At 44.7% G+C, this 19622-nt stretch overlaps 1 protein-coding gene across 2 annotated transcripts in view; it reads left to right on the top strand.

Moving 5' to 3' along the window:
- Positions 1 to 19622, top strand: part of CACNA2D2 (calcium voltage-gated channel auxiliary subunit alpha2delta 2) — a 213135-nt gene that overhangs the window by 19248 nt on the left and 174265 nt on the right. For both annotated transcript variants that reach the window (XM_066195050.1, XM_066195049.1), the window contains exon 2: positions 2568 to 2649. In XM_066195050.1, the coding sequence (XP_066051147.1) occupies positions 2568 to 2649 (82 nt within the window). The remainder of the gene's footprint in view (positions 1 to 2567; positions 2650 to 19622) is intronic.

Here is a 19622-nt window from a genome sequence, read left to right as displayed (position 1 = left end):
TTTATTTAAACTAGAAACCTGGTGTCAGCTATGCCAAATTGCTGTCCTTTTTTATTTGATAATGTAATACATGCATTTATTTGTTTTTAATATTGATGTCACCAGGCTTAGTTGGACTCTTTGGGAAACCATCTGTAAGACTGGGAGTCAGGTATCATAAGACTGCACAATTAGAGGGAATTGCAGCATTTTTCATGAATGAAAAACCCAGTGACTTTTCTCTAAAATAGTAGTACTTCTTGGGGTGGAGGCAGGGGGTGGAATAAGTTAAAAAAACTTTTTTTTAAACGAATCTGCTGACTAAATTTAAATTAATTGTAAATCCCAGCTCAGCTGAGCACTCTGTCTCTTTTGCATATGCCAACAGAGTAATATTGATGCCTCTGTCTTCCTCTTTAACTAATCCTTTCTGAAGGCTTGGCCATACGTGACATTTAAGCGGATATGAGCAGTTGTTAATGTTGATGGATACAGCTCAAGATGGGAGGTAATTTTCCCTTGCTGTGGTGGTGTAAGTGTTCCTGGTGAGAGCTGACACAGGCAGGTGTCACTGAAATCGAGGATCTTGTACAGAGCTGGAAGTTAAGGAGAAGTGTCAGCTCCATAAGTGCTCAGTGGGGTTTCTCACACCTGTGGCTGAGTATGAGCATATAATTGATTTTTTTCAGTTCACTGGACAAACTGGAGGAGGGGAAAAATAAATTCAGTTTTGGTTTTTCACGGCTTTTTTTTTTTTAAATGAATGCCTTGTAAAAATAGGTATATTTTTGGTAAAAATGCTTCAGAAGATTTGTGGGTAACTTTTGCACCTGGGTAACCTGAATTTTGAACTTTGATAAAATGTTTGACTGGAGAAGGAAAAGAAACAAAACCCGTCCAACCCAACCCCCCTCAGCTCTGTTTGGGACCTGCTACCTTCACACTGGCAGCCCCACGGAAGGCTTTGCTCTCCCTCCTCTGTCAGAATAAGGGGCTTGCTGATATCTTCCCTCATTTCCTACGTTTCCCCTCCCCAACATTCCAGGGGACAAGAGGCAGCATTGCCTCTGCAGGAAGATGGGAAATAGCATAAGTTACATTGGAAAACTGAGAAGGCTTGACGTGCACAATTATATCTTCATCCACAGCCTTGTATGTTACTAACTGGCATGAATTTTGTCTGGGTAACACACGTCTGTCTGCCAGCCCTTCCCTGTGTCCTGCTGGTCCCTCACCCCTCAAAAGGGATGTTTCAGCTCTACTCTGCCCCTCAGCTCAGGGCATCTTCTTGCTTTGATAATTCTGCCCAGCTTTTGGGCTGTGCTGTGTAATTTAGAGTCCTCCAGTGCTCAGCTGAAAAATAGTTGGGTTTCTTTGCTCCTTGATCTCTGGGAGAGCCCCTCCATGGTTTGGGGTTGATGGGGTGGGGACTGTGTCTGGGATGCCTGGGGGTCTCTTTGCATGACGAATGAAATAATTTGATGAACCTAATGAAAGTGCAACCTCCTCGAGCTGGTTTGCTCCCTCCCACCAGCATTTTGCCCTGCTGCTGGCCTTACCTTCTCCTTCTGCTCCTTCCCTCCTTTCTGTGGCATACATTGAGAGAGAAACGTTGCTGTGAAAAAAGCACAGAAGGCAGTGCCAAGTGGTGCAGAGGCAATTGAGTGCTGCTTTTCCAGGTCAGACAGGAGATTTGACATTTGCCTGGGCAGCGGCTGAAGCCAGGAAATCTCATTAAAGGGAGGAGAATTATCAAGTTCTGTGGATTTAGCAGAGAGTTTATTTGTTGTTGTTTTGAACTTGGCGTTATTGCTGTAAGCAGAAATCCGTGTGGCTGAGTGTATGGAAGGGTGCTGTGCCTGTGGGAAGGCCTGGCAGCCAGCTCCCTCTGTCCAGGGCTCAGGATGAAGGACGTGCCATGGTAGCTCCTGGCCCTTCCTGCTGCCTGGGGAGGCAGCTCTGCCCTCAGAGAGCCTGGCAGAGTCCGTGCCTGGCACGGGTTGGGCTTTGCTCAAGGTGCAGAGCAGCTGAGCCCTTGGGCACTCGCTGCTCTGTGCTTGGCCCCTGCCTGTGCCCAGGTGCTTCCCATAGTGCTGCAGTGATAATCCATTGCTGCAGCAGGACAAGACACCTTTGGCCCTGCCATGGCTCGGGGTTTGCTCTCTGCCACACAGCCCTGCTGAAGCAATAAAGCTGTTTTCTGTACTCCACAGCACTTCGACCTTGTTAATCACTCTGGGCTTAAATAATTATCCACTGCAGATGTTTATATAAGGAGAAAAAAAAACCTCAAGCCCCGTAGTTTTTTTTTGTGCTTCTTTCTCCCCTCTTCTCTCTGTGGTGCCTTGTGCATAAATTTTGAAGTCTTGAAGTTTATAACCTGCCCCAGCTGTAATTCTCAAAGTGGTGTGTTCCTGGTACTCTGCCCTGCACTCGGTGCTGCAGGGAGAGAGCAGTGAACTTAGCTGAGGCACTGATTTCCTCCCTCTCCCTTCAGTCCCTTGCTTACCTACTCAGTGTCAGGACTCTGACTCTTTCTCTCTCTTTCTCTCCCTTTCCCTTTCTCTCTATCTCTCCATCTCTTGCAGTATGCAGTACTGGGCCAGGAGGCTGGAGCAGGAGATTGATGGAGTGATGAGGATATTTGGTGGAGTCCAGCAGCTCAGAAAGGTAAGCTGTCCTTCTTTTACCTGTGCTGCCCTTCTAGTGGCAATGAATGTTGTCATCTGCAGAAATCACCTGTGTGAACACTTGTACTCAGTTGCCCTCTCAGCTCACTCCATGTGCAGGGTCGTGGCTCGCTGTGCTTCTGGTTCCTGGGCAGTCAGATGCATTTATCAAATGTGTGGGAGTGAGTGTGGTTTGTATCTGTCTGTCTCTGGGGCTGCATGTCACTGCTATCTGAGCATGCATCTCTGGGGTTTTTCCTATATGCCATACTAAAAAATATTAAATTCAACTAACCTTTCCTCCAGAGACTGAAGGTAGTTTAATTTGTGTTTTAAATTTAAACTTGTGTTGGCAAAGCAGGAAATGTTGAAAGGATAATTTTGCTAGCCATTGGAAGCGCCTTGTTTTCAAATACCCGTTGCAGGTAAAACTGTAATTGTTGTTTGGCTACTGTTTCCAAGTGCCAGAAAACAAAATTCCGTTTCTGATGCTGGCATCTGCCTCCTGCTCCCTGAATTAGCACCAGGATGCAGAGGCTGCAGAAGCCAGACCTGCTCTTCTCCTGGCAGCAGTGCTCTGGGTTGGGTTAGGGCAGTTACAGAACAGCTTCATCGGGGTTTATTAGGTTTGGGATCAAACAGCCTTTGAAACCTCCCCTGTCTCCCTTTCTCTATGAAACCCTGTTTCCCCTTGCCCACACTCTTGTGCTGACTAGCTGATTTGAAATTGAGCAATTTGGAATAACAGTTACGATGTTAATCTAAAGAAAATAGGCTTCTCTGGAGTGATAAATATGTTACCCCAGAAAAAAAGCATGGGTGTATTTGTGTTTTCTGGTGACAGTAACATGTTCTTCTCAGATGCCAATACTTTATGGGACTCCTACTGTCTGTCTTGCACTAGTAGCTATATTGGCTTAAACAGAACTGCTGGTATTTTATACTGCTGGTTGTAATCCATTGTCTAAACACAGAGGTCACACTATTTTCTTCTAAACGCATTTTGAAATGAGTTTACCTGAAGGCTTGCAAAACTCTTCATGGTTCATCCATTCATTTGTGTTCATATTTGAGCTCTAGAATGGTGTACCTGGGCTTTGTGTACATTCATTTCAACTGAACTTCAAATGGATTGATATAAACTTCATGTGCAGCCTGAAAAGCATATACACCCACTTGTGTTTCAACAGGTATTTGTGAATGTAGCCATGCATTTGTGTAATGCAGTTTTGCATGATGGCAGGGTCATAGAGCTGGGGATATTTTCCAGGCAATAGAATGGTGCAGCAGCCAGCATTCTCTTCAGCAGAGCACAGTCATAAAAAACAAAAGGATTGCTACTACATTTTTGTCCATGTCTTCTGTTACGATTTATTCTTATTAGCTTTGATTTTACTCCTTTGCATGTTAAATAGGTATATCATGTAATTTTTTAATGCCATAATTAAAGAGAAATTACACCTCCAATTTGCCAGCACTTGACTCCTATTGGCCAGTCAGTCAATTACAGGTAAGAGAGCTTCCCGCTTTTCCTGTTTAATTCTTCTGGTAGAATATATTGCAGTACTTCAATGGATTAATACTGGATAAACTGACTACAGAGGGATTGAAGTGGGTTTTTTTGAAATGTGTTTTGGAATCTTCTTGTGAAGGGAGGAAGCTAATTATTGTATCTAGTAAATGCATAAACCAGCTGAAGCCAAGAAATGAGCTACTCTGTGCAGCTGTTTGAACACCAGGAATGACTAGTGGAGGCTGTCTGCTGATCTCTGGGGGAGAACTTGGGATGTGGAGTTCAGGTTTGATTCGTAGATGCCATATCAAGTGGAAGATACTTAAGAACCACATTTGCTTGCTAGTGCACACTAGCACAGCTTAACTGATGGAAAATGGCACCGAGTGCTTCACCCTGAGGAACTCAGAGCTGTACCTGCAGGGAGTCCTTAGCTGCCAGTTGCGCACAGGTTCATCACAGTTACAGTATGGGAGCTGTCTAATGTCATAAAGTGGCACTGTAACCTACTTGAAGACATGGATTTTAAAAGTTAAATTTAAAAAAGTCCACATGCTGTTGCAACCACACTCAAAATTTAGAAGGCAAGCAGGCACAGGGGGAAGGAAGAGCCCCTGAGGAGCTGTGGGAGCTGAAACATCGTGTAGCTAGAAGCTAATTCCACCCACTGGGATTTCACAGGAAGGCTGATCATTAAGCAAGAGTAGACCCATGTGGGGTAGGAAGGATAAAGAAAAATGAGACAAGTAGAGCCTGTTTTTTGCTAAAAGTTGCTGATGTTCTTTGGGCTTGCCATGTTGGCCTGGGACATATCTGCAGAGGGGACTTCTGGTTCATTGTGACTTCTATAGTGATATTAGAAAAGTGCTCCAGTGGGGGGGAAAGCTCTCCAGTGTCACCAAAGACAGAACTGGTCCTTCTGAACTTGGCAGGGTCTGTTGTGAGGTGGTGGGTCCCACTGCCAGCTCTCATGGGACTATGAAGCTGTAAGCACTGGAGGTGAGTCCATGCCAGAAATGGATCTTCCCTTTCCAGGCCTGACTACCAAGGTGACAAACCAAAAACAATTAAAAAACCCTCCTCTGAGATTTGCCAGGTTTACTTAATTTTTTTTTTTCTGGGGTTGCTGTGAAAGGATGAGGATCTGTTCTTTGGTTATTGCCTGAAATCATAACTGTTATGGCATATGAGGCATGAAATTTATTGTCAGAAATATGGTGTCCAGGAACATAGTGGTGCTGAATATTTTATCTTCCTGGAGTGCTGCCCACTCCAGAAAGATTTTTGTTTTAAGTCTTCAGTCATTTCCTTGAGATGGGGTACTAAACATTAAATGCCCCTGCTTCCCTCCCATCCTGCCAGGTGGACAGGCAATCCCCTGGAGAGATTTTCCAAGCTTGTACCACGCAAACGCTCCTTGGCACAGGGGGACCACTTTTCTGGAGCAATTACAGGAGGGCGAGAAGCTCTGACATGTAAAGGGGAGTCACGCCAGGGCTCCCCTTTCAGCTGTGAGGTACTGCCTTGCTTCTCTCCTGACGTCCAGACCTTGAAAACACTGAAGGGCAAACGCCCCATTAGACAGACTGGCTGTGGTGGGCCACCCATAGGAATGAATCTGTGGGCTTGGGGTCGTATGGAGGACCATGGACTTGCTGAGATGATTCTCTGCCTGCTGAAGTCAGTGTTCAGCCCTTGGGGTGTCTGTGGTGCAGCATCCTGTTGGCTGGCTGGTTCCTCCAGGCATGCCCCGAAACAAATCCCAGCACTTGGAAAAGGGCATGTTGCTTTGCCTCCTTGTCCTTGCCTCCCTCACAGCTCACCAGAGATAATTGAGAGCACAAATCATTGCTAATTTAGCTCTGACTGGCACAATGATATGTGGGACCCTATAGTGCTGGCTGAATAGATTAACGTTCTTAAAATAATTATTTCTAGAATAAGGAATATTATCCTAAAAATACAACTCTCTGATTTCTGGGTTTTTTTGTTTGTTTGTTTGTTTGTTTTCCCCTGTTAGCAACTTCTTTGTGGCTACAGGGAACTCTTCACTTTGCAGAACAAAAACATATTTTGTTTTGACGTTTCTTGATACACCATACTACATTTCTATTTCTTCTAGTGTTTTGGCACAAGTACAAGTTATTGATTTCAGTCAAAAATGAATTAATATTTTGTGTTTCCAGCCTAGATGCTGCAAAACCTGCTCCAGGGTAGACTGTACTCAAGAGATTTCCCTGCACACTGGTGCAGCCCCGTCCCAGCATCCCGGTGTCCTGCTGTGCTGGCACTCGTGGCAGGACCGATGACAGCAGAGCTGGGTGTGCTGCTGGGTTTTGTGCTTCACTGAACAGCTCCCCTGGATGCTGTGTTAAAACCCCTTTTCTGGATAGCTGGGCTGAGGCTCAAATCTGCCCTGGCTTGTTACCTAAATTGTGTTTGATCCTGTGTCTCCTGAGGTGAACAGCGAGCTGGTCAGAACATCCCCTCCCCCTCCTCTAGTACCTCTTATCCCCGGCTGCCTCCAGTGGCCTTGTTTCCTCGCTGGCACTTACTGAGGAAGCCAAAGCCTTTCAAATGAGAGAGAGAAGAGCTAGGAGATGTAAATGCTGAGCCCCCTTTCTTGCTCTGTCTTCCTTTCTCTCATCCCTTTGGTTGTCCTTCCTGAGGACTGCTTCCGTAGCAGGATAAAATTCTCTCCTGGAGGTGCCGTACCCTGCCACAGACGGGCTTTAGTGGGGGCAGCAGAGGTGGACCTGAGCTGCACCTGCCTCTCCTCTCCAGCCTGCCAAGCTGCCTTTGTACCCCCTTCCCTTTCCTCTGGGCAGCCACGGGAAGTCGAGAGAGCGTGTCTGGGTCTGCCTTGCTGGTGTACAACTGGGAGATAAGGATTCTGCTGGCCTTGGTGATGAGGAACCACTCGGTCTGTAAAGGGTGAGATGGTCCCAGACCTTAGCCCAGAGTGGAATGTGGGGAACAGCCTGCTGGCTGAGCTGGGCAGGCAGAGCTCTGCCTGAGCTGTGCTTGGTCCTCAACATGTGTGACTGCACAGAAAGGAGGATGGCCCCAGGGGAAAGGGAGACTCGTGCTGTGCCCTTCGGGATGCGGCCCCCCAAGGAGTTTGCTGATTGTGGCACAGCAGAAGTGGCTTGGCTTGGGCCCTGTTATCAATATCTGGTTTTACTTCAGTGGATTTTCATGTCTGTCTTTTATTCTTATTTGTTTTCTTGTACTTTGTTTTGCTAGTTTGGCATCTCTGCCTGGCAGAAGTGCTGCAGTTCATTCCTCTGGGTTTTCCTGACAGGGAAGGACCCTGCTGGCCAGGGCTTGGAGCAGAGTGGCCAGGATGTGTGCAGGTGTCCGCACCTTTGTCTGTCTCAGCCTGCCTGTTCCTTCTGCTCAGTGCTGCTTCTCTGATATATCCCCTCTCGTTTTCAAAGCATGGCTGTGCTTTAGTCGAGGCAGCTGCAGGTGAGGAAATGTGATTGAGCACAAACAAGAACGTGAATTAAAAGAAACTAGTATACTAGCAGAGTTTTGCCTTGGGTCTGAAGAGCTGAAGTGGCACCTGCCTTGTGTAGTGCTGCAGTCACTAGCACTCCTCCTGTGACGGGGTCTCTGCAGTACCGAGTGTTTCACGTGGCTCTGTGAGTGCATCCCTTACAAAACTGCTGGTACAGAGCTAGAGCCTCTTTAATGCCAGCACCAGGAGGTGAGACATGCTCTTATCAAAGGAGCTGTCAAGGTTTTCTGTTCAACTTTTTTGATCTTGGGTAACTACTGGAATAATAATAAGTTAGCCTAAATCTCCTAAGTAACTGTGGTATTACATGATGTTTAATTTGTTCTTTTGTTTTCTCTGGGTATAGAAACACTCAGCTGGTCATTCAGTAGGTCTGGAGAACCTGAGAAATGTTAATGGAATTTTAAATGAAGGATACAAGAGAATCAGACCCTGCACAATGCTCTGGACACAGTGTCTGAGAAGCCTGTCTGCTTCCAAAGGGCTCTGTCACATGGACTAGGCATTCACAGAAACACAGTGATGTGGTCCTTATTCCCAGGACGGCAGAGATGGGAATAAGATCCTAATCTTCTGATATTCAATCCAGTACTATCCTCAAAACACCATAGCAGAATTCATCTGGCCTTTTCCTTCTGAGGTGTCGGCCCCAGGTCCCAGAACAGGAGGCGAGTGATGCCCAGTGGCTGCTCTGTGCTCAGCAGAGTTGAGAGGAATTTCAACCCAAAGCTTGGGCAACACACAAAGCCACTTTCTTATGCTACAGCAGCTCTGAATGCCTGCCCTCTTCCAGATGCTGCCAGGGAGAAAGGACCTTACTGAGTTTTCCAACAGCTAGTGCCCCATCTGGGGACTGCCCAGGAGTATGGGCTCTGTACCCCAGTGGGATGATGCCTAGCTCCAAGCCTTGGTTCCCAAGCTCATGCATAATCTGTCTGATCCTTGCTTTCCTCTCCTTTTTTCCCTCCCCCTCTCCTACCAGCATGCACACAGCCTGCTTCCGCACACCATCACTGTGCCCTCCCCTGCTCCTCATGTTTGATAAGAGGAAGTGTGTGATGCCAGATAAACACATTCCTGTTCCAAACTGCTTGGGTTTATTTTAATCTGCCTGGGCCGTTCAGCAGCCTCAGCACTCTGTTCAGCACTGACTGCAAAGCCAACACTATATTACTAAGGAGGAGCATTTAAATGTCCTTAGGCTTGCAGCAGCTTGGTTGGGAAAGAGATCCTCTGGCACCCCTTGCTTGGGCCAGTGTGTGCCATCGTTAGCCCCCTTACACCCATCATCTCACTTCTCACTCTTTCTCTCTACTAGAACCATATTGCATCCGTACTGCGAGATGTCAGGGAAACATATGCTCCAGCTTTTAGTACATTTGCATAATTAGAGTAATGTGTATGAATAATTTATAGCTGTATGTGGCTGCTCAGTGTGTGACGTTAGCACCCCTCACTAAATCCTTTCCAGTGGGTGGTGCAGATCCTGCACCAGAGCCATTGTGCCGATGCAGTGTGCAGCCTGTTGGCAGATGCAGGGGCCCTGCTCTGAGACATCAGGGTGTGCATAGATTTCTGTATGTGGCTCTGGCTGTGTGTGTATATATATGTATTTAGTGCAGAAAGATGGGCTTTAATAGTTCTAGGGGAAGAGCAGACTAGAAGTCTCAGAGGCTAAAATGCTTCTAAGCTCAATACTTGTTCCGTTTATGCAGAAGCTGCGAATGAAAATGTTCTGCAACATTTGAAAGCTGAGGCAGGGATTTTTCCAGCAGGACTCAGGTGTGACTGGTTTATGTGCCAGGATTATGTTTTTTTTTTTTTTAAATTACTTTTTCAGATCATAAAACTTAGTGGCTTGCAGGGGAGAGGGATAAACATGCCTGCACTGTGTCACAGAGCCTGATCTCCATCAGTTGGTCAATAAATAGTAGCAAATAATTGCCTGGACACTGTCTCACTATTTTCCAGCTCTTTAATGTGTGAGTTCTCATGCTGGAAAGCCCAGAGTGCCAGGTAGGTGTTCTAAAGGAGTGATCTGAGAGGCTGAATCCTGGTATTTATGCTCCAGTTAATTTTAGCTTAAACTATATTTGGTCCTTTCCAAATGTTTGAGAGCCTTAGCTGGAAAGCGCTGTGTAAACTGGAATGAAGTGCAGGCATCCACAGTTACTGACTCATTAGTATTATCCACTGGGAAACTGAGGCAGGTGGTTAAGGTGAGCAGGTCTGCAGAACCAAGCTGTGGTGCAGCCTGGACTATTCTCCATCGTGGGTACAGCCAGCAGGTCTATCGCACAGGGTGTGTTTAGAAGGATAACTGGCAGAGTAATAGTCCTTAAAGCCCTTCCTTTGAATCTTTCCACTTTACAGAATTACTTTGTAAAGATAATACACTTGCAGCCAGTTGGTGAGTTTGCAGAATCAGAGGGGATTGCTGTTGACTTTTATGGAGTAATTTCTGATTTATATTGCTGTCAGTGACAAGTTAAATGAGCTCAGCGTTCAACAGAGTGATGTTCAGGTGTGTGCATCTCCTGAGTGCACTGCTCTGCGTTTCACGTCCAAAAATGTAGCTGATATACCCAGCCAGTCAACAACCATGTTTGTAAAATCCTCATGAATATTCAGTCAAACTCTTTGAATTGATGCTGTTGCCATTAGACAGCCGTATGAATCCATGGGAAGGATGAGACCTTGGCTGATGTTTCTGGAAGCGTCTCTCATCCAGGCTGCCCTGCCCTTGGCTGAAGGAGCCTGTGTGGTCCCCACATTCATTCCAGCTGAAGTTGTTAACTTCAGGCTGTGTTTAAAAATAAAGCAAGGCAAAATTCATACCAACTCTGCCAGAATGCAGCATGAATAATTAGGTGGAGATCATTAAAGTTTCCCTTCTTAAAAACATACATAGATTATTCTTTAATGGAAAGTTAATTGTTTTATTATTCTCTCCAGATGGTTCTTTTCCTTTACATTCACAGGGGAATTGATATAGCCTGAAATTCAGTCTCCTGTGAGCAGAGCTGATAACCAAAAATGCAACTCTCTATCACTGATCAAGATACAAAATATGGAAAATATGTATCTGTTTTTCATCACAGTTTCAGATTTTTCCCATTCTATGTTTTTAAAATATTATTTATGGGCTTTAAGTGCCCCTTCAACTTGACATGCTGCAGGCTGGGGAGTTGGCATTTCTCTTCCTGACAGGTTTGTCAAAAGAGCACTAGGTACTGGGCAATACTGGATCCTGGCATTCTTGTGGATGATCCATCACTTCCATTCATCACTGGACTGCAGAGGAGTGAAATATGCAGTTATAATGAAAGGTTTAAAGAAGAAAACTGACGTTAGATACTTGAGGTTATTGTGTGGAGGAAGCAGTAAGATGTGGCACATCTCCTTTGTTCTGCATGTAGAAATGCAGGAGGGCTTGGGCAGCTGGGGAGGCCAGGGAGGAGGTGATTTCTCAAGGGCACAGTTGTGGTTGTTATGTTCCAGTGTGGCTCCAAGCCTGGTAAATGGCAGTGGGCACTTTGCATGTTAAGTGAGAGTGTTTATCGTGCCTCATTACTGCAGATCACCTCTGACACCTGAAGTGAATAACTTGAATGGGCCCCTTACTTCAAACATCCACCCTGCCAACCTATTGGCCTGCAATGATGCTGCCGGTTTTATAGGTACTTTTTTCCTTTTAATTATTTCGAGTTAAGATATTATTGTAAGGGAGGGGGAGAGATAGTGGAGTCTGTTATTAGATCAGTCTTGCCTTCCTCGTAAGCAGATCAACTGGACTTCAGTACTGGAGAGCTTTGCTTAAAGACTGAGAATCTGTACTCTGGTTTAAAGCTGTAGTTTGCTGTTGCTTTATTGAAAGAGATGGCTCTGCTTTTGGAGGAACTGCCTCTTGGGAGACTCTAGATCTTGGTAACCATCAGGGATCTTCAGCTTCCAATACATGTATCCTGTGCATCTTACTTTGGCGATTCTGCATACAGTGAGCTTGAAAAGCCCCACGCTCTTTTATGTCTTAGGGATAAACCGGGTTCTCTCATGATTTGGGAGGTCATATCCAGAGCAGAGGGAAGGAAGGTGAACCGGCTAGGGAAGAAATATAGCAGGGAGGTGATGCCAATGGTTATGGATTCTCCTTCCTCTTCTGTTGCACTTGGGCTGATCAGTGCCAACTGATATATGTGGGGCATTCCCTCTTTATTTTGATATATTTTGGATGATTTCTCTGTTTTATTATTTTAGATTTATATTTGGTCTTGCTTATTGTGATTCAGTTATTCACTGGGCTTGAGATTTCATTGACTTTTCTCCCTTTTCTAACTGACCTTTCACACCTGGAAGCATCCAAGACAGATTTAGTATGTGTTTGTTCAGCACCTACTATAACCAATGGTGTCGTGTTTTTTGGACACTGACCATAGTATAAATATTAAATAGTAAGTAAGAGCACTGAGAAAAATCCTGCCTGAATGAAACATGAGATTTACTGATGCGGAGAGATGCTGGGAATGAGAGGCATGGCTGTTTCTATCAGGGCAGTTTCCTAAATGCCTGGCTGATGTGGCTTGGACTGGTGGCAGGATCTAAATGTCTGCTTGTGTCAGGAGCCACTCTAGGGATTGTTTAAGCAGTAGCATTAGTTATCATCTGTTGGATGCCCAAGCAAAGCCTTTGCTTGTAGCTAGGAGTCAGGGAGCAGATTTTCAATTCCCTGCTGTGACTGTAAGGCCAGGTAAATAGAGAAGAAGGAGACAGCAGGGGGTTTATGTGACTTGAGGAGCAAAGAAGATTGTAATGGTAAATGTTGGATTACTTTTAAAAACAAGTAGGTCATTGAAGATACTGTGGTTCATGAACAGAAAAAGAAAAAAAAGGCAGATTTATTCCTTGTTCTTCTAAGATTTGTTACACTATAAAGCTCACGTCACTGCTCAGCATGCTGTCATTTTTAATTTTGGAAGTTCTTTGTTTCTGTCAGTGGTCCAGCAAGGATGACACTAGACCTGATTAGGGGCCTGGGATCTTTAAAGAAGCCTTGGTTCCCAGTTTCCTTGGGCATTATGAGTAAGCTAGGCCTTACTATAGTGCTTGCTGGGAACATCAGCTCTTTTTCTGTTTCCTGCTCTAGCAGGATTTGCGTCTGACTCCACAGTCAACTCAAATTGTTTAAAATTCAACTTATCCTTTGTCTTCTGCCCCTTTTGCAGAGTGCTGGCATGCAAGAAAAACATCCGTCCCCATCCCTGCCTTGTGTAGAAGGCAACAGATGGTTACCTAACATTCTGTGATAATAATTTGCTGTGAGGTATATACATGGAATATTCATAGCATTCCTACTGGGTATGTCCAATTCTGAGTAGAAATGGTACCTCCTGTATGTTCTGAAGTACCCAGTGACTTGGTGTACACTGAAGGAGAAATCCTAGCATGGTAATACCATGCTTACCTCTAGTGCACTTCATGGCTGATTATTAAAATTACTTGCAAACAAATTTACTTTCACACCTCAATACTGGAAAGAAGCAAAACATCCAAGTTTGGCTCTGTAAATAGGAAATTGAGGTTTGAATGAGGAAAACCCTTGCTCTGCACAGCAAGTCTGATGAAGAGCTGGGGAGGGGAACCTATGAGTCCCGACTCCAGGGCATATCTACCAAATGTCTTCCTTAATAACAACTGTTCAGTGTGTCTCTTCTGGCTCATTACTACATCTATTAGCACTGAGCAGTGAATCCTAGAAAATGCAAGTGAGAGTGAGAAACTTTCAGCTTTGAATTCTCCCTTAGGAAACTTATTTCTGGCAAGTTTCACCAGTGGCAGCTTCTTGTTTATATTTGTAAGGCCTACAACACATGGCGTTTTCTCCTTGGCTCTGCCCTCAGCTCCCTCCCATGACTGAAGTGATAAGCCATCATTCTCTCCTTGCCTCTCCTGTTGGTGTGAGTTTTTAGGGCTGTGCTCCTGATGCAGAGCCCAAGCAGCAGTTGATTGCCAGCTTTCCCTCCTCCTTAGATGTGTGCTAGCTCTCGAACGACATTTTGAGGTGCCTGAAGCATTCCGTGGAAGAAAATTAATTGGTTTTGACAAACCACAGCAGTCCCTTGGGTGCCTGGGAGTGCAACATTTATTGAAACCAGGCAGGAAATCAAAACGCTCTGGTGTTCACTCACCTCCACTGCAGCTGTATTAAAAAAAATAAAAAGTAAAGAATCCTTAACCTTCCTCTGGATTTTTCACTCTGACATTTGGATTGTCCACTGACTTTCTAATAAAACCTCCTTTTTCTTTTAGAAGAGAGTTTAGTGGTCATGAAAGATGCCAGAATGACAGCCCAGGGAGTAGATGGTCTCTGTTTACCCACAGAGCAAATGCAGCATCAGGGCAAATGTACTTGCCATTGTACTTCACCTTGACCTGCAGCATCCCAAAGGAGGGTGGGGAATTGCAGGTTTTCAGCACTTCTAGACTTGACTTCTCTGCTTGCACAACTTAATAAGGAATCAGACTTCTCCTGCTATTGCAGTGCAGTATTAAGGAAGGATTTTTCATCACAGCTGCAGGTGTAACAACTTCAGTGCAAAACTCAAACCGAAAGCACTCTGCTAGTAGAAACCATCTCCTAGCCTCACTCTTCCAGGAGCCTGGCCTGTCTTCCTAACATACTGGTTACAATCTGATTCATTTCTAAAAAATATGCTGATATCCAGTGCAAGGTAAAGTAGATCCCTTTATACAGGATATGTGTGTTATGTGGGTGTGGGTGCCCTTCAGTCAGTCACTGGCTTGAGGTCACTGCTCTGCTCTGTGCAGAGCTGCTGATGGGAGTCATTAAGTTGCCATCAAGTTTGAATTAGTGTTGATTCACCTCTAAAAAATAACCAACGGTGTTCTTCACACAGCTCCGGAGGCAGGGCTGGGAAATGAGGGGAGTCATTTTTATACAAAAGCTGGTTACTGCCCAGGCGCAGTCACAAAATAGAGTTGGAGTTAGTTTTACAGAGGGTGTCCACTTGCCAGCCTGTAAAGAGGCATGTAATTTCTGGACCGTGCCCTGCTTCATGAGGCAGTCTTCTTACAGGTCTTTGGATGTCCATGGGCATCCCCAGGAGTGGTATCAGTCGAGGAAAGCCCTATACTTTCAGCCTGTAGGGTCAAGTTTATCACAGATCCTAGCCTCATGGACTGGAAAGAGTACTGGAGCCACTGGAAGGGCTGATTGGAAAGGATTCACAGACAAATGATGTAATGGGAGTTACTCAGATCCTGCAGGGCCTTATTGCAATAGCTTTTTGGGGGTTTAGCAGGTCCTTTTTGTGTTGTCCATCACCACAAGATTCATATGGGTATGGTACAGGTGCATACTCTGAATGCAGTAAACAATACGGGGTGTGTTAGGCAGAAGGTCCTGATGTCCTTGCGTGTCCTCCGTAGCTGCAAGTGCCAGACAGAGGTGGGACACCAGCTCTGTCAGTGTGGTTAGAAACACTGCAAGGGGACCAAAGCTCCTGCTAATGTCTGCAGTGGCAGAGATGGGAAAGCCATGGCCAAGAGTTGCTGTGGTTTGGCTCCTCTCAGTTCCTGCTTGCAGAAGTGGAGCAGGAGTGTGTGGACACTGTGGAGGGGACAGATGGGGAGCCAGCCCTAGGAGGTCCTTGAGAAGAGCAGGTAATGTGACTGCGGCAGGGAGGGGAGGGATGGCAATGGCTGCTGGCTCTGCGTCACCGAGATGTGACAACTCCTTGAGCAATTAATTAGCGTTTAGCTGAGAGCGTGCTAAAGGTGAGCTGCAGTTGTACCAGCAGAGATGCACAAAGGCTTTATTGTCTGGCGTGGGACCTTGCTGGGGGCTTGTCTTGGTGGTTGTTACTGCAGCACTTCTACAGGCTATTCATGATCTTGTAGAATAGCTGTAGAAGCATTGTCTTAAAAGTTCATCAATGCAGGAGGCCAAAAAGGGGTCATCAGCAATCCTAAATTAAGTTTTGGCAGGTTTGGATACTGGAGGAGAATTACTGCATAGGTTTCTTCTTCACCTTTTTTTCTCCTCTAATGATTCTGCTTTCTGGCATAACAATTACCTGCTTTGGATATCAATGTCTATGGGAAACTGGCTCAGGCTAAAATGGTAAATTAACTGCTTTGAAGCTTATGTCCCAGATGTCAGTAGTGATAGATTCTGTCTAGTGGTTTCTAGCTAGAAAAGACTTTGAGCAGTGTCATTTTTCATGGGAAAACTTCCCATATGCTTCTCCAAGAGGCTTTTCTGGGCAATTAAGTGACATGCTGTATGGAGAGATAACATGAATTCAGAGAGCTTCTGCACTTCATCTTCTGTGACACGCCATACGTGGGATGTCAGTGGTCACCATGGGTTTGGCCCTTGGTCTCAGTTACTTCTGCAGGAGCAGGGTTTTCCACTCCTGCTGTCACCCGTAATCAACAGGACTCCTGTGGTGTTTGTTATGTGAATGGCTGACACACTGTGAAGCTGGGATGGGGGAAGGTCTGTGGCAGAGGAAATGCCATCCTACATTGATCCACTGAAAGGCATAGTGGGCACCAGGGCCTTCCAGCTCCTGAGCCAGTGGGATGTCTGGTAACAGAGAGACAACATTCTGGACAAGGAGTAGGTGTGATGGGAGTGCAGATTTTCGTGCAGCTGCATGGCAACGTCTTTTTCTCTCTTACTATAACTGACTAATAAAGTTATTCTCACAAGGGGCAGCTGTCTCTGTAGAGGAAACCGAAGTGTGCTGCTGTTGACATACTGGGCAACGTGACAATGAAGTCTGGGGGAAAACTCAGCAAACATCACCATTTTTAGATGGATGCAGAGTGTTTCATGGCCCTTGGCAAAGGAAAGGTACAAGCATGGATTGTGATTTGGGGGCTTTGAGAGTCCCCCCCGGAGATGACCCTCTGGTGGCACTGGTTGTTTCAGTCCCTGTGTGGCTCCATCTCCTCCCAGGAGTCGAGCCCCCTGAGAGTTTCCTTGCTTGACTCCCCTGTGCCAGCAGTCCTGAGGTTCCTCCTGCTTTGCATTACAGCCGTGTGTCAAGAAATCCCAGCTCCTGAGGTCAAGTGCTAAGCATTTGCTTCTTTATCAGATATTTACTTAGGAGGATTTCATTATACTGAATCTACTAGCTTTGAATTAATTCACACGCAGTAAATTTATTCTCGCTCTTTCTGAAGGGACTTGTATGCTAGAGAAAACTTTGAAGACTACCATTTGTACCAAAAGCAATTACTTTTGTGGTAATTTTGTATGTATTTTACAGAAGATACTGTATTTCTGTTTGACTATGAGCTTTCTCCCAAGTGGCACCGCTGTGCTGGAAGTAGAGAAAGTCAGATGCTGGAATTTTGGGTGCCCCAACATTTTCACATTGTTAACACTGAATGTATTTGTGTGTGCACTTAGTAGAACAAACTCCACTTGTCTGAATAAAGCTACAGGTTGATCTTATGAAAATCCACATGTAGTTTCTCCATGGGAAGTGGGGAGGTGGGGTTGTTTTGTTTTCTTAGTGTTGGTTGATTTTGGTGGGGGTTTTTTTGCAGCACCACTGTGTCAGCTTCTGGTTATTGAATTTCTTCAGCCAAGTGGTAGAGATGGTCTTTCATGACACTGCAGAGGGCATCTCCAAAGCCTCCTCACTCAGCTCATGAGTATCCAGGAACCATACTCTGCAATATGGCTAAGTCGAAGTATTGGCAAAAGCAGCCTACTGTTATTTGGAAAAATAAACCTGTAAAAGTCTTTCTGCAAATAACTTTCAAATGTGTGATGGGGCAAAGCTGAAATCTTCATCTCAGCATCGGATTTGCTATATGCAAACCATGATGTCATCTACACAGGAACTCCTTCTGGTGCCTCAGTTGCAGCCCTCTGCACTCAGGATCTCCTGCAATCACTTTACCAAGTCCAAAACAAATCAGGAGGAAAAGCTCAAGTAAGAATTTAGGCAGTTAGGCTTGATAATCCATTAAGTCCTCTCTCCACTGGTTTGCTTTACAAGCTCTGTTTCAGCAGGTAAGTCTTGGTGGTCCTTGTGATAAGAAAAAAGCCATTCCTGGGAGCTGGAGGTTTGGTTTACCAAAACTATTGGTTGTATAGACATCATTGGGGATAATAGCTGTCCATCCTGCATCTAAACGTGCCCTTAGCATTCCCAGAGAGCAAGCATGCATGACTCCTTTTGGAAATGGACAAGGGAAAACTGGGGGAATGTGTACTAAAGAGAAGCATGTTCATATTCAAATCCAGAAAGGGTAGGTTTATTTTTTTTCTTCATAAGTTTTTCATTAACAAGATTAATTTCATTTATAAGTGGCTCATTAACTAGTTTAAAAAAGGAAAACCAAACCAAAAACCTTAAAAAAATGTAGGTCCCTGTTAAATTTGCAAATTCTATATTCCATGCTGGATTATTGTTTTATTGGAACCAGTGATAGTTATACTGTACATATCTACATATTTCACCAGAAAGCGTAAACTGTTTTCCAGCGAAAATAGTTATACAGAAAAAAATTATTTAATAATAAGCTATTGCCATAATATTGTGTTCAAGCCTGAATCTGAGGTGAACAAAAAATGTGTCATCTGAACAGCCTTCAACATCCCAGTCTAAACTTTGTGGCTAGCTTTAACCCTTGCAATAGACTGATGAGGAAAATCACTTAAGCCTTCCTATGATTGCAGTAATGAGGTAGTCAGAAACATTTATCTGAGCATTTCTTTGGCATAAGAATGTTGTGGCATTTTCTGGGCTGTTCATTATTCAACCAAGCCACTCACATCTGGAGGAATCACATCCCACTTGACTTTTGACCTTTTTTCCTTGCACGGCATTTGCTTTAGGATTTAATGACAAATAAAAAACATATTTCTGGATCAGTAGGTCTGTGAAGTGTCAGTTAGTCCAGATAAGGCACAAACTTGAGCGGGTTTGCTGGCAAAAGGAAGGAAAGACTTTTTTGATTCAGGTAGAAAGTAGTTGCTCAGGACATCTGTGGTTGGGTCCTGTCTCTGTCTTAGCCTGCTCTGGGAACCTGGGCAGGACTTCTGTATCTTCCTGGTATAGCAATCTATTGCTGGATTTCCCTCCCACAGTGAGGATTTCGGAATTCACGTTGAGTGGATGTTAGTAACACCTGCCACAGAAAAATTTAGGGACAAACTGCACATTGTTGGTTATTTTTAAGAGGAAACCAAAAGAAAAATATGCACACTGAGAGTGTTTTGTAATTCATGTTTTGAAATTGGCACTTAATAGGTAGAAATTAGCATGAACTGAAAGCAGAGAAAAACTTGGGGCACAATAGGGCTTTGCAGTACTTTTTGAGAATTCGGGGAGAAGTACATTTTGGCAGATTTCTAGTTGCAGCTTCTCATGTGCTATTATAGCCCTCTTCATGGGGATCCAGCAAACCCTGGAGAAATCACACATGTGAACCCACTTAAATCCTCCCCCTGCCAGGCTCCTAAATGGGGGTCTAAGGCTCAAGCTGCTTCTAGTTGTTGCGACCTGCCTCAGTTTAAGTTATTTTTCTCATGAAAGATTGAGCAGAAGTGAAATTGGTGCTGTAATAAAAGGTGTCCCTATTTCATAAGGACCTTAACAGCAGCTGCTGAGGACAAACATTAGCCTAAGAAGGTCTCCAGGGGTTGGCTTTGATGGAGGTAATCTTTCTTGTAATACCATTCCTAATGTGGATCTCTGTTAGCTATATGTAGTAATTTCTTCCTCTGTATTTGTTCTGGTATATCTCTAGGGCTGCTTGTATGTGCTGTAGAATATTTACTGTATTTCTTTCTTTCCATCTATTGTGCTGTGGTCTTGTAATATGTGTCTGTTGCACTTACTACAAGAAGAAATTATTTAGAAGTGCACAGACACTTCTAAATGTGTAGTGTATT

Source organism: Chamaea fasciata, unplaced genomic scaffold, assembly GCF_029207755.1.
Source record: "Chamaea fasciata isolate MVZ Bird 193981 ecotype frontalis unplaced genomic scaffold, bChaFas1.0.hap1 SCAF_13, whole genome shotgun sequence".
Taxonomy (NCBI): Eukaryota; Metazoa; Chordata; class Aves; order Passeriformes; family Sylviidae; genus Chamaea; species Chamaea fasciata.
This window is presented reverse-complemented; position numbering and strand designations above follow the sequence as displayed.